At 43.4% G+C, this 20,611-nt stretch overlaps 1 protein-coding gene across 1 annotated transcript; it reads left to right on the top strand.

Annotated features, from left to right (window-relative positions):
• Window positions 1-239: 239 nt before the first annotated feature.
• Window positions 240-19,941, top strand: DYNLRB1 (dynein light chain roadblock-type 1). The gene is given in 4 exon segments (NM_001252419.1): window positions 240-318; window positions 8,616-8,691; window positions 15,100-15,267; window positions 19,578-19,941. Coding segments are annotated over 4 exon segments (291 nt in total). The 5' UTR covers window positions 240-315; the 3' UTR covers window positions 19,622-19,941.
• The last annotated feature ends 670 nt before the right edge of the window (window positions 19,942-20,611 follow it).

The raw sequence follows: 20,611 nt of genomic DNA on the forward strand, positions 1-20,611 counted from the left end.
CAGAGCTCCCAGAGCCAGCTCAGACCTCGGCTGAGAGTCGAAATCCTCTTCTGACACCGCTAACCAGCATCTTTCCGCCAGGAGTTGGGAATTTTCCATACCTGAAGCGCTCTTCCGCTTTTCACTTTCGTACAGCGCCAGGCAAATTCCCTACGAGCCCTAGGGAAGCTAAGCCCCGCCTGCCTGCCCGGTCCCATTACTGGCTCCTGATAGGCTACCAGAGCTGTCCGTTTAGACAGGTGCTGTGCGCAGGCGCGGAAAGGTCCCAGGCCTGGACTGAGCGCCGGCGTCGCGGAGCTACGGGATCGGTTGGAAATGGTGAGTGTCTGCCTGGAGCTTTATGCTGCGGCCGGAAGGTGGCCGAGTACCACCTGCGCCTGGTCTTCCATCCTCCGGGGGCGTCTCAAGAGTGACAGGCCAGGAATCTGGGGGGCTGGGCGGGGCAGGGCCCAAGCTAACTGGAGGGTGGAACTCGGGCAGCGCGGGCCTGCAGACCCGGACTGAGGGACCGAGGGGACCGAGGCGGGGCCACCGTATCCCACTGACCCTAGACCGGAAGCCAGAGCTCGGGCCTCGGCGAGAGTCTGACCAAGATGGGGAAGCTGGCCCATAGGCCCCTGCATCCCAGCGTCCCGAGCCTTGTTGCGTGATAACAATAATGATAAGGTTTCTGGAAGCTTAATTTGTATCCGGCACTGCTTTTTGTATCTTGGCCCTCCTCATAGGAGCGCTGTGAGGTAGATACGACCATTATCCCCATTTGATATACTTGGAATCGAAAACCGAGTGGAACTAAATCCTTTGTCTCAGGAAATGGCGGAGGGTGATTTGCACCCTAGAAGCTTTACTGACGCCTTTCTGTCCCTGTGGTTCTTTCGAGCGTCTGGAACTTGGTGCATGAATCAGAAACCGGCGGGGTCCGCCCTTGACCATGCCAAAGCCCTGCTGGCAGGAACTGTTGGCTCTTTATGCCCTTCTCAGTTTGTTTCCTCGTGGTTTTCATCCTCCCGACTTGCAAAAAGCTTGAAGAGACTCCTGAAATGTGAAATCAAAGCTCTTACTTAAAAACGTAACGCCCACAAGAAAAATGGAAAAGGAAAAAGGAACAGTGCCATGACCTAGAGGCAAGCACTTCTAATTAGACAAATTCTAGCCTGTCTCCGTTTTTGCTTAAAATAGTTTAGCCCCTACTGAATGTACAGTTGTGGACTCTGCTTTTTTTCATTTATTACTACACTACAAAGAATGTGTTCACATCACTAAAAACATGTAATAATGCTTCAAACGTATGTGACTTCATCTTTCACATCACTTTTTAAACTGTAAAAAAAAAAATCAATTTTTAGCAGATAATACCTGCACACAGCCAAAAAAAAAAAAAAAAAAACCTAATAATCTGAAAGGATCTAACTGAAAAATAAGTCTCCCACCCAGCCCTGATCCCCAGCCTCAGTCTCCAGAGTTGAAAGTTAGTTTCTTAAACATCTACATGCAAATACAGGCATGTATATGCTCCCTCTTTTTCAGACATAAATGGTAGCTTACTGCAACCTGTACCCGGATACTGTGTGTTTATACTCATAAAAGCAAAGCATATTTAGATGTCCATTTTAACTTCTTCAAGCAGTATCAAAGTATATAATGTAGAAAGTGCATGTAGTCCCCAAGTCACTCCCCTCTGGTAACCGACTGTTGGCACTTGGGTATGTTTCCCCCTAGATTTGATTAGTACATAAGCAGATTTACATCTAAGCTATTTATTACATGAAACTGGAACATATATGTTTTTACATACTAAGTGTATTTTAGGCTATATATAGAGAGATTGATCTCTTGAAGCTTACTCTGTTCACTTAAAAATACCAAACGTTTTACCATGGTAGTATATACAAATCTTCACTCTTTTTAAGGGCTATTTAATATTCCATTGTGGTAAATACAGTTAGGTGATTTGCAGTTTTTCACTCTAGGCAATGCTGCAGTAACTGTTGCCTTTTTTTAAAAGATTTATTTATTTGAGAGAAAGAGAATATAAGTGGGGGGAGGGACAGAGAATTCTCAAGCTGACTCCCAACAGCCCAGAGCTGGACCATGGGTTGGATCCCAGAACCGTGAGATCACGACCTTAGCCGAAATCAAGAGTTGGTTGCTTGACTGAGTGAGCCACCCAGGCACCCCTGCAGTAACTGTTGTCTTTCTGTGTATGTGTGTGCTCATGCTAGCGTTTATGTAGGATATAGGACAGATTCCTAGAAGTCTTACTTCTGTCTGGCATGCATTATTTTTTAATTTGGTAGAAACTGCCAAATTGTCCTTCAGAATAGTGATATAAAAATCATCCATAATTTTATCTGCTTTTTCTTCACCACATAACTATTTTCATCTTTGTGTGTTCTCCTTCCTCTTGCTTGGTTCATATGTGCCTATTTTTCAAGATGTACATTGTAGTTCCTTTTTGTTGGTCTTAATGTCCAAAGACATTTAACCTTGTTGCTATGTCATCTTTGTGATCAATTAGTTTAGGACTACATAATAATGAAATAGTTATACCATAATTTGAGAAACCATTCCCCCTGGTGTACATTTGGGTTGCACCCAAATCTCTGGCTTTTAGTTCTTCATTAGTAGAGATAATGTTAGGGGCGCCTGGGTGGCTCAGCAGTTGAGCATCTGCCTTCGGTTCAGGGCATGATCCCCCAGTTCCAGGATTGAGTCCCACACCGGGCTCTCTGCGGGGAGCCTGCTTCTCCCTCTGCCTATGTCACTGTCTCTGTGTGGGTGTATCTCATGAATAAATAAATTTTTTTAATGTAAAAAAAAAAGTAGAGATAATGCTGTGATGAGTGCTTCCGTATGTGTACAGTTTATTTTTCTTTTTTAAAAAATTTACTAGATTATCCCATTAGGAGAAATTCTCAGGAAAAGAACTTCTGAGGACAAGGGACCAACACATAGGATCTTGCAGTAACATTGTCCTATAGCTTTCCCAAAAGGTTGAATTGCCGTTGTATCAGTTTTGCCATAACTGCCAGATTTAAAAAGATACCTCATTATTACTATAATTTTTCATTTTTTAGGAATGAAATGAAATGTCTCCTGTTTTTTCAGGAAATGGTGAACATGTTTCTATTTGTAATTTCTCTTAAGTGTATTTTCTATTTTACCAACTTAACTTTTAGACTTTATTTTTCTTGATCATTTTGTGTGATGTTTTGGAATTACTCTTTTCTTACATTAGATGCAGATGTTTTTCTATCCTTTTGATTCATTTTTGTTTTATACAAATTAAAATGTTTATGCTTAGCAGTCAGGTGGGTCGCAGTTTCTTTGTGAATCATTTGCTTCTGATGGTTACTCCTTTTATGCTGAACCAGTCAATAATCCTGGAGTTTTACTGCTACTTGTTTTTATGTCTGTCAACAACACACATCTGGGAACTAAAGAACTCAGAAGGCTTGTTTCTTGCCTGATGCAGACACTCATGTTAGTAATACTTATGACCCAAAATGCAGAGGATACTAGCTGGGTTCTCTAGTAGCAGGACAGGAAGTTAGAGGTGTGAGCCAACCCTGGGGATTGCATATCCACTCAGATATTTCTGGTACCAGTTGGCTAGCTCTGCAGGAATAACCAACTTTGATCTAGAGCTGACATGACTTGGATGCCTGCCTAGGACTGTCCTTTCCTATCTGTAAATGTCCCTGTTGCTGCCTGTGACTTTTTGACAATATTAGTTTTTCTTCTTAGCTCTTTTAGGGCTGAACTTGAGGTTTGTTTTAAGCAGTTAGTCCTGAATCCAACAGGTAGCTGTTGCCTTGCTGTCTCTGGAGATCCCTCTAGACCTCATCATCCCAATTCAGCCAGGCCTAGCCCCATCCTACTGGTAGAGGTCAGATTGGAAAAGACTATTCTCTTGTCTTACAGAAAAATATTTTTTAAACCATGTATTTGTTAGACAAAAGTCTTATATTTTCTAACATAGAAAAGTTTTTGAAAATCAATAGATATGTAGAAAAAGCAAAAGACTCAATAATGAGAGAGATAAACATGTTCACTGATAATTCTTAAAAATTACAGAAAAGTTTACTTTCTGTTATATGATTTTTGCCGATCAAATTAGCAAAGAATCAAAAAACATTGGCAATACTAGCCCTCTCTCTTCCTTGAACATGCCCAGCTTGTTCCCACTTCACTGCCTTTGCTTTCAGTGCTTTGCCTAGAGTGCTTTTCTTTCTCATCTTTCAGTTTTCTTAAAGATTGCATCCTCAGGTGTTCCAGACCACACTAGCCAAAGTATATTCCCCCTGCTCCCCCAACCCTGTCCCTGTATCCTACAGGAATTTTGGTTTCTTGTCTTTTGAATGTCTCTTCACCAGAATGTAAGTTCCCTGCAGGCAGGGACCTCATCATTTGTGGTCATTGGTATATTCAGCTTTTTTCTTGACCTGCTGTGTGTCTTTGGGCTTCCAAATCTTCTTTCTGGATCTCCGTTTCCTCATTGTAAAATGGAGATCCTACTAACTATGGAAGGTTCAGATGAGAGAGGTGTCTGAAAACATTCATCCCAACATCTGACCTTTAGCAGGTACGGAACAGGTTAATATATAGTTAATTGTATGTCCTCAGTTTTCTTGGTGTGTGTTTACTTTTTTTTTTTTTTTTAAGATTTTATTTATTTATTTGAGAGTGAGAGAGAAAGCATGAGCACGGGGAGGGGCAGAGGGATAGGGAGAAACAGGCTCCTCCTGAGCAGGGAGTCCCATGCAGGACTCAATCCCAGAACTCTAGAATCATGACCTGAGCCAAAGGCTTAACCCACTGAGCCACCTAGGCGCCTGGTGTGTGTTTACTTTTTAAGCAGCCAGATCTTGGTGGTGGATTCTCATTAAACTTAGGATCACCTAGACCCTAGCTCTTGTTTACCCTGGGTACTATTAGGCCATGTCCCCCCTCCTATACTTGAAAAGGTTGGTTTTTGTGAAACATAGTTGTAGAAATGCTTCTTATTTGTTCCTTAAGTGTTTGTTGAGTCTGTACTGTGCCAATTAGTGGGACAATAAGAGGTCCCTATTCCTGGGGTGCTTTGGGTCTAGAGGAATAAAGAGTTACGTCCCATTGTGGTAAGTGCTCTGAAGGCAGAAATGCCAGGGGTACCCAGAAGAGGGGAGAAGGTCTCCCACAGAAGGCCCATGAGCTGAATCCAAAGAGTTGAGAGTTAGTTACATCAAGCAGTAAGTGAAGGCAAGAAGATTGTTTCCTTCAGAGGAAGCAGCGTGTCAGGGCCCAGGCTCAGGCAGGCTATGTTTGCACCCCTTGCAGTCTTTTCACACAGCAATCAGAGCTATTATTTTAAAACATCAGATCTTGTCACTCCTCACCTCAAAACCTGCTAGTGGGTCCCTATATGATCCCCATTAAAAACCAAAGTCATAGGGATTCCTGGGTGGTGCAGCGGTTTGGCCCCTGCCTTTGGCCCAGGGCGGGATCCTGGAGACCCGGGATCGAATCCCACGTTGGGCTCCCGGTGCATGGAGCCTGCTTCTCCCTCTGCCTGTGTCTCTGCCTCTCTCTCTCTCTCTCCGTGTGTGACTATCATAAATAATAAATAAAAAAATTAAAAAAAAAAAACCCAAAGTCATTGCTGTGGTCTAGCAAACCCGCTAAATCTAATCTGACCCTGGCTACCTTTCTCATCTGGCTCACTGCACTTCAACCACACTGGCTCCTTTGAGCCCTGAAACATGCTACTTCAGGGAGCTTATACTTGTCTCTTCATTCTGTCTGGAACACTTTTCTTAGAAATCCACATTAGCTCCCTCATTTTCTTCAGATTTCTACTTACCTATCACCTTAGTGAGAACTTCTCTGACCAACTTATTTAAAATTGCCATCAGCCCCTGCATTTCAGATCCCCCTTCCCTACTATATCTGACATTTATATTTTACTTGTGTTGTTATTGTTTTTGATGTCTTCCCCTCCCCCTATGTCAGCTTCATGAAGGTAGAGGTTTTTGTTAGATTTTCTTTGCTATAGCATCCCCAGGCCTAAAACAATGTCTGGCACGTAGAAGGTACCCTGCAGTGGTGCTGAAATAATAGCAGTTGTGAAGTATTCATCTTTTTCATTTCAGCCCCACTTTCCAACCTCCAGGGAATATTTCAGACTCTATTCTGACTCCTTTGATTTTTAGCTTTCTTACTTTCCCTAGGTTGATTGCACATTGAGCTGTCAGTGTTGAGCATTTTCAGAACCCTGTGGTCCCCATATTAGAGATCTCTTTCTTACATACATAGAGAAGGGTTAAAAAAATGTTTTGGGATTGTTGTTTTGTTTTAAGATTATTTATTTTAGAGAGAGGGCACAAGTGGGAGGAGAGGGAGAGGATCTCAAGCAGACTCTGCACTGAGTGCAGAGCCTGATGCGGGACTCAATCCCATGACCTTGAGACCTGACCCAAAACCAAGAGTCGGACACTTAACCAACTGACACCATCAAAAATGTTTTTAGGGGCGCCTGGATGGCTCAGTCAGTTAGGCATCTGCCTTTGGCTTGGGTCATGGTCTCAGGGTCCTGGGATTGAGCCCCACAGTGAGCTCCCTGCTCATCGGGGAGCCTGCTTCTCCCTTTCCCCCTCCCCCTGCTAGCTCGCTCTCTCTTTCACTTGCTCTCTCTCAAATAAATAAATAAAATCTTTAAAAAGTTTTTAAATGGAAACAATATAATAGAAAAGATTGCTTTGGGGGAAAAAAAGAAAATAAAACCTTATCTATAATTCCCTGCTCTTGATCTGGCTTTTATTTTTTTTCAGAGTCCTGCCTTGCCTGTTTTCATGTGATTACCGTCATCAAGCATTTTATTTTTGCATTTAGCTGATTTCACTTAATGTTATGTCATAAACCTTTTGTGGTGATATAAATATTCTGATCACCATGCCCATCACCATTGTATGAATGGACATTCTATAATTTATTTTTTTTCCTAATTATTAGGCATTTTTAGCTCTTTCAGGTTTTTGTTACTGCAAATGTCACAGTGGCTAACATCTTGCTGTATTCTTTTAAGTTATTTCCTTGTGATGAGTTTCAGGAAAGTTACCGGGTCAGATTGAATACTGTGTAATATTGACCACCATTTCACTTTACCCCTCCTCTCCAGAATAGCACTAAATAGGAGCTCAGTGAAAGTCTTGAGTAAATTATGACCTCATACATGCATGACCCACTATATTGTGTTCATGTCCACAGAGCTAGCCCGGTCCTTTTACTCAGGCTCCAGATTTATGAGGCATCAGGCTATTTGCCGTTTTGTAGAAGGAACTTGTTTGCTCTTCTCTGTGGCATTTGAGTATTCTTATATCATTGGGAAGTGGGTGGTAGTGACTGGATTGTCAGCTTTGTGCCTACTAGAAAAACAATAATTCATTGTGCTCTTTCCATCACTGTTTAGAAGCTCCTCCCCTCCAGGCCAACTCATTAGTGCTTGGGGGTAGGGAACCACTTTTTTTAGGCAAATGGTGTCTGTTTTCATCATAATCTGACTCAGCCTTTGAGTAGCTTCTCCTAGTTGGATTCTGGACTGGTTTGGAAGGGGCCTTCTAAGAGCTAGCACACTTTAAGGCCAGTTTCTTTTTTTTTTTTTTTTTTTTTAAGGCCAGTTTCTATCCACAGAGTTAGGCCTAGTTCAGTTAAGCAGCTATTTATTGAATTCCTATTCTGCAGAGCATTGTAGAAACTCTAAGTAAACCAGTACCTAACGCATTCCTAAAGAAGTACAGTGAAGAGTTTGGGGACTCAGAAGTGGGCAGAGTTCTCCAGAGTTGCAAATCAGTAAGAGCATTATGGAAGAGGTAATATCTTTGATGACCTAAAAGAATTTGTTGGATTTCCTTGTTAGGGTAAAAAAGATGTGGAGGTAGGGAGGTATGAGCAAGGAGATGGAGAATTGAAGGAAGGGTAAAAGAGATGGGGATGATAATAATATAGAAGACCTGGCATGATAGATTGAGGACCCAAATGCCATGTACTAGTATCTGGAGAATCTGGATTAATGAGCCCCTTCCCCAGGCATATTTCCTGTGGCTATATGCCATATGTTACACTGACTTGGGTGCTACCTTACTGAGTCACTGAGTTTATTATCCTCATGGAGTCAGTTTTCTTCCTTTGGAGTATTTTCAGTTGTGCTGTTTGGGTCACAAATGACAACTTAGTCTCCTTCCTATTAGACATCACTGTTTGTTTTTTTTTCATATCATCAGTGTCCGGTCCCCCAAGTGTACCAAATATGTGAGTTGAGTCATGGATATATATATACTCATAAGAATGGTATTTATATTCTGCTCCCAAATAGCTAAGCAGGGAAAGGTAATCGTGCCTAGTGCACAAAGGGCCAGGAGTAGCCCCACCCCATGCTGGGGTTTGTGAGCAAATGGTTTAAGTGCTAGGGATGGCCCAGGGACCACTCCAAACAGGCCTGGGGAGCCTTAAGGAGGTGCCAGGTGCCTGGGTGTTGTTTGGTTTTGAAAGACAGATGTGTGATTAATCTGTCAGGAGTATGAGGGAGTTAGTCCAGTCCTCCTGGCCTCTCCTAACCTGGATCTTGTTCTCTCTGGCAGGCAGAGGTGGAGGAGACACTGAAGCGACTTCAGAGCCAGAAGGGAGTACAGGGCATCATCGTGGTGAACACAGAAGGTACACCCTCCCTTTGACCATGACCTATACACAGGCAGGCCCTGAGAAAACAGCCCAAACATAGCATGACACTTATTGTTTACTAAGCCTCTTCATGTACAGGATGTAATTTTTACCCTTTTTAAAACACTTCCAGTGTCCTAGCACTATTATTATTGGAATTACAAAGTTTAAAAAGGAAAAATTCATTCAGTCCCATTGCCTGACAGATCATACTTTTTTACTATGCTGTGCTTTTTTTTAGTGCTTGCCCAGGTACATCTTCTTTTGGTCATAATTACTATAATTGTTATTCTTTTGCATATGTTTACTCATGAGGTTGTTTTGGGCTTTTTTAAAGATTTTATTTGTTTATTCATGAGAGAGAGAGAGAGAGAGAGAGAGGCAGAGACATAGAAGGAGAAGCAGGCTCCCTATGGGGAGCCTGCTGCAGGACTTGATCCCCGGATCCCAGGATCACACCCTGAGCTGAAGGCAGACACTCAACTACTGAGCCACCCAGACATCCCCATAAGCAAATTTTTTAATTGCTAGTACAATGTTTATCAGCCATCCACCATTTATATGGTTTCTACCTTTTTTTTTTTTTTTTTTTAAAGTAAACTCTACCCCTGGTGTGGGGCTCTTAACTCATGACTCTGAGATCAGGAGTTGCACGATCTACCCACTAAGCCAGCCAGGTGCCCCTATTTCTACTTTTTTCGCTAGATAATACTCTGGTCAACTTCTTTATGCCTATAACTTTTCCCTCCTTTTAGGGGATGGTGGGGTTAGGGTAGAGGGAAAGAGAATCCCAAGCAGGCTCCACAATCAGTATGGAGCCCGACTCAGGGCTTGATCTCACAACCATGAGATCATAACCACAGCTAAAATCAAGAGTTGGACACTTAATCAACTGAGCCACCCAGGTGCCTCTGCTTACTCTTCTATAGCATTATTTCAACAGCTAGAAGAGTACAGATACTAATTTTCCCAAACTGCAATAGACATGGTAAAGAAAAGGACTAAGATTTATCACGTACCTGTTCTGTGCCAGACCACAGGCCATCCTTTACAAACATTGTTTCATTTATTCCCATTCCATGAAGCAGCCTTGTTGTCTCCATTTTGCAGTAGGAAAAAACAGAGCCTAGAATTTTAATTGATTGCCTGGCATTACAGCCAAGATTTCATCCCAAGTCTGTCTGAATGCACTTGTGCTCTCCCTCCCACACTATACTGTGAAGGAACAGAGTAGCTGCTTGGTCTGTGGCCCCGGCCATGGGCAGAGTCACCCAGCTGGGCTCCCTCATTTTTTAGTGCAGTGCATTTAGTCAGCTCTGATTTGCTCAAGACTCTCCGAGAGCTCTGTATGTGTTGTTGTTCTAGGCCTTGTCTCTAGAATGGCAGAATTCTCAATAATGCCTGCTTAAATAGAGCAAAATGAAAGTCACTGGGGGTGAAAAAGTAGAAGTGGCACCCTTAGTTAAAATGTGGTTTTCCGGGCAGCCCAGGTGGCTCAGCAATTTAGCGCTGCCTTCGGCCCAGGACCTGATCCTGGAGACCCGGGATCGAGTCCCACGTCGGGCTCCTCTCTCTCTCTATCTCTCGTGAATAAATAAATAAAAATCTTTTTAAAAAAATGTGGTTTTCCAAGTTGTCTACAGAAACATATGCTGGCTAGTCGAGAACTAGGCAGTGAATGCTCCCCAGCTTTGTCAAACTCTCATTACACTATGTGGTCAAAACAGGCAGGAGGTTGGGGGCCCTCAGGACACTGTGGAGGCAGGAACAGGTCCCAGCTCAGGTTGCTATGGCTCAGCTGACCTCAGCTGCCATGAGTGGAATGGTTGATACAGGTAGTCTCTGTTGGGTGCTTCTTACTCTAAGTTCTGAAAGACTATTTGTCTATCACCCAGAAAGACTGTTTTCTAGGACTGGGCATTTTGACCCCAATTGGGGAGGGAATAGGCCTCCATTAGCATTTGCAAACCACAGCCTTCATTTTTGCCTTGAAACTGCCCCCAAACTTGAGCTTTTTCATTGGGAAAATATAGCACCAATTGCTTACCTTTTGGATACTAGTGAGCACTTCTTTTTCATATACTTAATGTGGCAGTATTACCCAGTGGCTAGGAATATAGAATGCAGAACCAAACTGCCTAGGTTTGAATCCTGGCTCTACTTAATTTGTCAGCTGTGTGGTCTTAGGCTAGTCACTTAACCTCTCTGTTCCAGTTTCCTCATCTGCAAAATTTGGATAATTTTACTACTTTCCTTTAAGGGAAGCTTTTATTTATTTTTTTAGTTTTTGTTTTTTTAAGATTCTATTTATTTATTTGAGAGAGACAGAGATAGTGACAGAGAGCACAAGTTGGGAGGAGAGGGAGAAGTAGGCTCCCTGCTGAGCAGAGAGCCCTACATGGGGCTCAATCCCAGGACCCTGGGATCCTGACCTGACCCAAAGGCAGATGCTTAACTGACTGAGCCAGGTGCCCCTAAGGAAAGCTTTCAGAACAGTACCTAACATACAGTAAACTGCCATATATAAATGCTCAATTATTGCATGTATTTATTTATTTTTAATTTTTGTCCCATTTACAGAGTTTCCACTTCATTGTCTCATTTACATTTCACACCATGACCCTGCAAGGCCAGGGGTATTGCCCATTTTTCAGATGAGAAACCCAGAGCTGAGAGAAATGAGGTAACCTCCCAAGGTCACTGACCCAGCTGTGGATGGGTCAGAACTCACTGTTTTATAGGGACTTTAAGCTCTCTGGAAGCTTCCGTGAAGGATGATTAATTAGGGATTCCTATTATCCTCTCCAGGGCTTTCCTACCTCCATGATTCAACTCAGTTGCCTTTTCCTGCAGGATGCATTTCCTGACCACTTCAGCTACTCACACGGGGCAACATAAAAGACTCCCAATGCGTAAGCTTTGTGAAGGCAGAGATTTATCTCTGGTGTTCACTACTATATCCCCAGCACCTAGAACAGTGCTGACACATAGTAGGTGCTTAATAAATACAGTAGTCCCCCTTTATCCATGGGGGAATACATTCCAAAACTCCAGTGAATGCCTAAAACAAGGACAGTACCCAACCCTATGTATACTATGGTTTTTCCTATATGTACTTATAAAGTTAAATTTATAAATAAGGCACAACAAGAGATTAACAATAACTAATAATAAAACAATTATGACAGTGTACTATAGTAAAAGTTAGGGCAGCCCTGGTGGCCCAGCAGTTTAGTGCTGCCTTCGGCCCAGGGTCTGATCCTGGAGACCTGGGATCGAGTCCCACGTTGGGCTTCCTGCATGGAGCCTGCTTCTCCCTCTGCCTGTGTCTCTGCCCCTCTCTCCCTCTCTCTCTCTCTCTCTCTCTCTCTCTCTCTGTCATGAATAAATAAATAAATCTTAAAAAATAATAATAATAGGGGATCCCTGGGTGGCTCAGCGGTTTAGTGCCTGCCTTCGGCTCAGGGCATGATCCTGGAGTCCTGGGATTGAGTCCCACGTCGGGCTCCCTGCATGGAGCCTGCTTCTCCCTCTGCCTGTGTCTCTCATGAATACATAAATAAAATCTTAAGATTAAAAATAATAAGAATAATAAAAGTTATGTGAATGTGTTCTCTCTCAAAATACCTTATTATATGGTGTTCACCCTTCTTCATGTAATGACGTGAGATGATAAAATTGCCTACATGATGAAGTGAAGTCAGGTGAATGGCACAGGCGTTGTGAGACAGTGTTAGGCTACTATTGACCTGACCCAGAAGGATCATCTGCTTCCAGACCTGAGCTGATGTGGTGACTGAAACCACGGAAAGTGAAACCACAGATAAGGCGAGGACTACTTTGTTAAATATTGTTAACAATATTTATTTTTAACAATTTTTATTGTTGATTGACAAAGCTGGGTTTGCTGGGAGGACCTCGCTATACAACCTTGGTCTTGATAAATCTGAGCCCCAAGTTAGAAATTCTGCTCCCTCGTGACCAGCTACTTTTGCAGGCCACACGGTCCCATTTGTGAAGGCAGAAGTTTGGAGTAGGTGATCATTTGGCTATCTTTATGGTGTCCCTGGCTCTGACATCCTGTGAATCTGGACTTGATCTCTTGTCTTTATTTGAAATTCTCCCCAGTTTTAGTCCCTGTCCCAGCTCTTCACCACCTCTGTGGGGGTTTTTTTGTTTATAAAGTAAGGTAACAACTGGTTAGTTTCATGTTTCCTTTATACACCTCTCACTTAGTAGAAATGTGATGAAACTCATGACAGTATTTGACCTGCTTAGGGAGGCCTTGAGAGCACTCATTTACCATCTGCAATAAATGCTTAGTGAAGTCTCTTTAACGACAATGGTTAGTAGGGGATCCCTGGGTGGCTCAGCGGTTTAGTGCCTGCCCTTGGCCCAGGGCGCAATCCTGGAGTCCCGGGATCGAGTCCTGCGTCGGGCTCCCTGCATGGAGCCTGCTTGTGTGTCTGCCTCTCTCTCTCTCTCTCTCTCTCTCTGTGTCTAGAATACATACATACATACATACATACATACCAAACGTGAGCAAATCAGACCTGGTCCTGGCCCTGGGAGCTATAGTTCTAATGATCACTTCCATAATGGTGTGATATCAAACTCCAGAGGAAACTTCTCTGAAGGAAAATTGTGTGGAACAGTAGTATGGGGGCATTGACCACATCTAGGGGTGGGTAGATCCTCCAGAAAATGGACATATGAGGGATCAGTGGGAATCATGAGAAGATGGGGAAGGAAGGCAAGTTCCAGGCAGAGGGACCTGAGAGAAGGTGGCCTTGTGGTATATAAGAAAAGCCTAAGAGTTCTGATCATCCAGACTTCACAAGGCCTTGAGACTGGCCCCTCAAGTTATCTGGGGGATGGGATTTATTTTGTAATGACATTGATAACAAGCCAACATTACATTTGTACTCTCCTTACCAAACATTCTTAAATGATTTAGCCATATTTAATCCTCATAGCACAAGCATTATTTTACAGATGAAGAAATTGACTTAGAGAAATTAAATCACTTGTCTAAGACTACATACAGCCATGAAGGGGCAGAGCCAGGGTCTAAGTCCAGATCACCAGATTTCAGAGTTCCTACTCAGTCATTACCCCAGCTGCTCATACTGCCATCCTTAGGAATGTTCTGCTACGGAGTGAGGCTTCCTGGGATCCTGGTGGGCACATTGTCCTAGTGACCTAGTCATCACTACAATCTGTCCTTATGACTTGACTTGGCTCAAAACAGCCTCTCTGACTCAGCTTCTCTTGCCATTGTGTCTTCTTCTGCACACTCTCATGTTCCTATGCCCTAAGAAGACAAGGTTGGGCCAGTTTCTTGACACCTGTGAGTAGGCCTCAGGGTAAATTGCCTTTGGCCAGTCGTTAAGCTGGTCACTTGTGGGCCAGACCAGCAGGGGCATGGGCCCCTAAATCTAGCCACTTCTGTGTGAGGAGCCACTTGTGCCACATTTGTCACAAGTGCCTACCAGTTTCCTCAGTGGAACCTTCTGCTGATATGTCATGGTGATTCATGGACACCTGATGAATCAGTTGTGTCCTGAGGTGGCTCAAGCTTAGCCCTATTTTTCACCTCCATGATGATAGCCATTGATGGCTATAGTAAGGGAGGTCTATTTAATACATCATTGCAAGGAAACAGTCCTCAAAACAGAAAAGGCTTGGCACACAGTGGTGTTCACTGCGTAGTAATTAAGTAAAAAATCCAGCATAGGTACCAACAATAGAGGAATGATTAACTCTATGGATTGACCACTTCTGGGCTCTTTGAAAGCAATAGTGGTACTGTTTACAATTTTATATGCAGACAGAGAAACAGGCTTTAATTTGAGGGGCACAATCATGTATATAGACAGTATGTTTAGAGCTGGGCCCTAAGCCTCCCTTGGTGGAAACTGGAACAATACACTAGTAATGGTAATGTCTTGTCAGAGACTGACTTTTTTTTTTCTTCTTCCTACTTTTCAGTATTTACAAATTTACAAGAGTTGTTCTCTTTGTTCAGGTTCTAAGTATCCTAAATGATAGTCTCTCCTTTATTGCTAGCAGCCACTCATAGCAGCAGTATGCCACTATGGAAGGAGCCCAGCAGTAGAGCCAACAGGCCTGCATTTGAATCCTGGCCCCATGCTTATCTGCTGTGTGATGGCTCAAAGCTTCTGTGCCTCATTGGCGAGTGAAGATTGTGACACCACTCCAGAGTAATTCTAGGGACTGGTGCTACCATACTTAAAGTGCTCAGTACTGTGTGTATCAAGCCCTCAGTAAATAGTGGCATTGATTGTTAACTGCTAGTCCTGTACTCTTGAATTAAGGGTGTGGAGTGGAGAGCTGGGCAGAAAGGAGTTCCAACTTCCTACTCAGTCTCTGCTCTCCCCTCAGGCATTCCCATCAAGAGCACCATGGACAATCCCACTACCACACAGTATGCTAACCTCATGCACAACTTCATCTTGAAGGCCCGGAGCACCGTGCGTGAAATTGACCCCCAGAATGACCTCACCTTCCTTCGAATTCGCTCCAAGAAAAATGAAATTATGGTTGCACCAGGTAAGAGGTGTTCCACATTCCCACCTGGGAGCTGACTGTCACAGCATATTCTGGGTAGCTTATTGGGAGGCTTGACACATTGATGTCCCCACAGGTGCCATTAAAAATCCTAAGGCATTGAAAGTACACAGTTGACTGCCTCACTGCCTGGCCAGTCTCTGGCTGGCATCCCCAACAAACACTTTTTCAGTGTGACTCTAGGCCAGACCCTGTACTAAAGTCCAGGCCACAGAGGGGAATCATGGTCTCATGGAACATAGAGGAAGATGTCAGTAGATCTTACCAGAAGAGGGGACATTTGAGCTGAATCTAAAAGGCACAAGAAAGAGTTTAAGCAAGTTGGAGGGGTGGGAAAGCTATGTTTGAAGGAAAAAGCATTCAGTGATTTGAAACCAAAGCACAAGACAAAAATACTGTGTGGTCATTTTATCTTTGAAAAAATGTTACACTGCCCACTTCTAAAGTATAGTCCTGTCTTTCTAGGCCCAGTATGGCCATCCTTTCCTTCAGCTTTGGAACAGATTGCTGCTTTTGTTTCTCATGCAGTGCTTGGCCTGCATGTGAGAGCTGTGTAGTACAAACTATACCTGTCTTTAGGATCATTTGAAGGATGATGAAATGCTCCTGGGTGGAGCCCATAAGGACTGGGGCCATAGGAGGGAACATCAGGGCCACTTGTCCTGGCCTGCATCACCTTACTCACATTTACAGACTGGAGTGGTGGACAGATTGTCAGGACTATTTTTATATTATTACTTCTCTCCCTCCCTCTCTCTTTTTTGGCTGTGCCACATAGTTAAATGTGCCCGTGATGATGGAGGTAGGCTGCAGTGCAGCTTGTCTAGGCCATCAGAATATGTGTAGGAAGGAATGAGAGGTGAGACATTTGGTCTAATTTTGAAGAGGCATCAAATACCAAGCTTAACTATGTGATAGTTTTTAAGGCAAGAGGTAGTATGATTGTGATTGGGGCCTGGGTAATAAGGAGGTTGGGGATGCTAAATGTCCCTGACTTGGCAACACAGATGATGAGGAAGCTGACTACAGAATTCTAGGGTAATTTGATGAGTCAACCACCCCAGTAGCAGAACAGTATTGGTTATTTTTTTAGGCCTCCTCCAGCCTATTCTGGCTGTTTGGAAGGATACAAAGGAGAGAACCATTGACCTAGTCACAGGGATACTTCCTAGAGGGGTGGGGACACAGCAGGTTGATCACAGAGAAAAACATAAGATAAGCTCAGAAGCATTTATTCCAAAAACATGCAGTACGCTATTTATCAGTTTAATCACTGTTTGATGCATTACTTATCAACCCATTATAATGCCTCTGGTTCTGTGAGGAAAATCAGATTGCAGCAGACAAAATCTGTTTTCATAGCTTTACCTCTTTTGAGTGTGACCTTAGGTCACAGAATACCTCTGAACCACTATTTCCACATCTGTAAATTGTCAGGTATGGTACTATACTGCTCTGATCTCCTGAGACACCCCATCTGATTGAGTGAGTTGGCTCTGAGTGGGGTAGAAAGATTTGGAAATATTTGAACTCACATCCCTCCTAAGACTTCATGCTGAATAGCTACACAAATCTCTACTTCCCTAAAAGTTAGGCCAGGAATGGTCTCTCTGTTGACCTTGCATATCAGAGCAGACTTTGTGCCCATAGGAGGGCACACATTGTGAAGCAAGGACAAATGATGTGGTTTTCAAATTAGATTCTCCAAGGATAGTTTCTCTTGACTTAAAGCTTCCAAGAATGTCTCCTCTGGAATGGCAGAGTCATCTGGAAGTTCCTAACCGTCCATTCTCAGCTCAACAGCAAAGGCATCTCCAGCCTGCCCTTGAGGACCCATAGGCATTCATAGTTAATGGGTGTGGTTGGTACTTGAGTCTAGGATTGGCAACTCCCAAGTTAGAGGTTCTCCTTAGGGTTCATAGGCCCAGAAGGGCCTCAGCTCTGTTAGTGAAAGTGAGGATGGAGTAGCTGGACTCTTCCTGAGTGACACACAAGGCCTGGAGGGAAGGCATGCACACTCTGTCACTTTTACTCACTCACTCACTCTGTCTCACACCTGCACTCTCACAGCGCCACACACATACATTCTGTTATACTGAGAGTTGTGTGACTTTTTGAGGTTGCCTTAAACACAGCAAGTGTTTCTTCTGAATACCCTTACTACTTCTCTGGCCACCCTGCTACCTTTCAGAGCTTCAAGAGACTTCAGCTTTTCTCTCTGGGAACTCACACATGCCATCCTGTTGCTGGCAACGCTCCATCTTGCCTTTTCATTTAGCCAACCAGCCTGCTCATCTGCATTTTTAAGTCTGTCTCCCCACTTAAATAGTTCCAAGAGAACAGATATTTGTAGGAACATAGTAAGCATTTAACAGATATTCAATGAGTAAATATATGAATGATTCCCTAAATCTCCCTCCATTGCTGACACCCCACTGTGGGAGTAAGAAGTGGGGTGAGCAGTGGGGATGGGAGTCAGGAATGTCTGTGGAACAAGGTATTTAGGATGAAAATCAATGATTTGACACCTTGATACACCCACTTTGATATGGGGGAAAAGAAATATATATTTATGTATATACGTAGGATTTTGATGCCAGAACTCTTGTGGGCAGGAGCTACTTATCAGAGCTTCTGAAGCATTAGGACAAGATTACCTTCGGACTTTCACAGAGCATAAGCCCCACAGGGACAGCCCCCAGCATAGAATAGGCCTAGTTGCTGCATGTTTGAGGTTGGTCCTTCGAGAATCGTAATTAGCACTCCACACCATGGGAACAACCTCGAAGGAAGGAACAACCTGACCAGGAAGGAAGTCCACCGTCTCTTTATTCCCATCTGATCTTTCTAGTTGATCAAACTGAGAAGCTGCTTCTTGGACCACAAATAGCAACAAGTAGTTTCAGACAGTTTGGCCCTCCATATGTGAACCAAATTTCACCCTCTCCTGGCCCAGAATAGCCCATGTGAAAAGACATTTTAAGACAGACTTGCTTTTCAGTTATTAACCTCACTAATATAAAGCCTGGGTAGTGCAGCATAGCAAGCTTTAACACTGTGCTTCCTACAAAGTACTTGGAATGATATTATTGAATTTAGAGCTTGGTATTTGGAAGAAAAGACACTAGTATTGCTATTTGTGTCTGTTTCTTTTGGTGGCTTGTCAGTTATCTCTATTTTTATTTGTAAGTGATTTTAACTTAGATTGCTTTAGCCATGGAACTGTTAGTCTTATGAAATCTGTTTCTTCCTATCTGCAACAGCCTGTTGTCATGGGAAGAAGCAAACTTAGGTTTGAATCCGCACACACAAAGCAGATAAGGCCAAGGTCCTGCCATTTCTCCCCTCTTCAGCAGAGGGCAGACCAGAGGCATTCAGAGCCTCTGGGTCAAACCCTGGTAGCTAGTGTTTTTGCCTTGATTTGGGCAAGTCATTTAACTCTGAGACTCAAAGTAGAAAACTAGTATCTGTCTCAAAAACAGATTTCCTGAGGTACCATGTGAGAAGTGGTTGTCCCAGGGCTAGGCATATGGAAGCTTTGATAAATGTTTGTGGTTTAAGTGGACAAAATTGAAATGCCTTGCTTCTCTAATTTCTAAAATAAAATGAAGAGCAACCTTAATCTCGTGGTTGTCCCAGAACCTGCAGCATCAGCATTACCTGGGAACTTGTTAAAAATGTAAATAATTTTAACTATACTAGAATTAAAATAAAAAACTTAATTAGGGGTGCCTGGGGACGCCTGGGTGGCTCAGTGGTTGAGTGTCTGCCTTTGGTTCAGGTTGGGATCCCGGGGTCCTGGGATCAAGTCCCACATTGGGCTTTCTGCATGGAGCCTGCTTCTCCTTCTGCCTGTGTCTGCCTCTCTCTCCATGTCTCTCATGAATAAATAAATTAAATCCTTAAAAAAAAAAAAAAGAATCAGACTCAGATATGCACACATGTTCTGGGGTTTTAAAAAATTAAAATATAATTAATTAATTAACTAATTAATTCTCTGAACCTCAGTTTTCCTACCCAGAAAATAGGGATGATATGCCTACCTTCCTGTTGGCACCATGTGGTACCATGAAGATTAGAAAAGAGGATCCCCTGCAGGGCATTGCTGCGGGTGGGAGGGGCTCGGCTTTCCCAGCAGCCACACTGCAGAAGCCCCCATGGGAAGCTCGCAGGTTCATCTTCTGTTTTCCCAACAGTTGGAAGCATTGATGCTTTTTATTGTTTCCCTCTCCTTTTATGGTTCGGTGATTTAATGATTTAGTGATTCATTTTTTCATTTTTCTCTTTTGCAGATAAAGACTATTTCCTGATTGTGATTCAGAATCCAACTGAATAAGCCACTCTCTTGGCTTCCTGCGTCATTCCTTAATGTAATAGCCCCTAAGAGTGATAATATTAATTATGTCAACCAACTAGCAGGTGGAAATCACCTTAGAGCCTACTTAGACTGATCCAGTGCCCAAAGTCATCAAAGTCATCCCTCTGCTGGCCAGTCACCCTTGAATTCTTGGGAGGACCTTCTTTCCTCGCCTCCAGATTTTGGAGCAAGAGCTTTGAACAGCCCACACACCCTGCTTCCTTCCATCTGACCTTCAGTTCACTTTGTTACCCTTGGAAAAGTCTGTTTTTCTTTAACTAAAAATAACTAAAATGCTTACTCTGCTGTGTGTCTTTAAACACTAGGTTGAAAAGGCCTCTCTGCCTCCTTCTTTTCTTGTGTAATCACATGGTCTAAAGGCTGAGCCCCAGTGCTGCCTCCAGCCACCATGGCATATGGTATTTATGGTTCAGGGAGGCCTGCTGCCTATTGCACCTGTGGCCACACTTGCTGAGTTGAGTCCAGTTTATAATTGGTATCCTGGTTTCTGGGCCCTCATCCCTCGCCACCCCTCTTATCGTTTTCCACTCCCATCAATGTTTTGAAAGATTTTTTTCTGCTACACTGCTGGGGATTCGAAAGGAGTGATAGTTGTTGAGTACCTAGAATACACTAGGTGTGTTATATACCTTGGCTTATAGCATCCTCACAGTACCCTGCAGGCAGGGTTAAAGCCATATTAAAGATGAGATTGAAGTCTAGAGAATGACTTGCCCGAGGCTTCACAACTGTGACACAGTTTCTGACTCCAAAAGCTCTGTTGTTTTTCTGCACTTTCTTCTCAGAATTCCCCACTGGGCCACTTTACCTGAGTGAGCTCATCCTGGGTGGACGTCTGCCTTCCTTCCCTCAGACTCTGGTGTGGGTGTGTGAGAGCTGGGTCCCAGAATGTGCCTGCTACTAGTGGCTGTAGGCCACTACATCATCCATCCAGTAGCACTTTGGGAT

This window comes from Canis lupus, chromosome 24, assembly GCF_011100685.1.
Source record: "Canis lupus familiaris isolate Mischka breed German Shepherd chromosome 24, alternate assembly UU_Cfam_GSD_1.0, whole genome shotgun sequence".
NCBI classification, from domain to species: domain Eukaryota; kingdom Metazoa; phylum Chordata; class Mammalia; order Carnivora; family Canidae; genus Canis; species Canis lupus.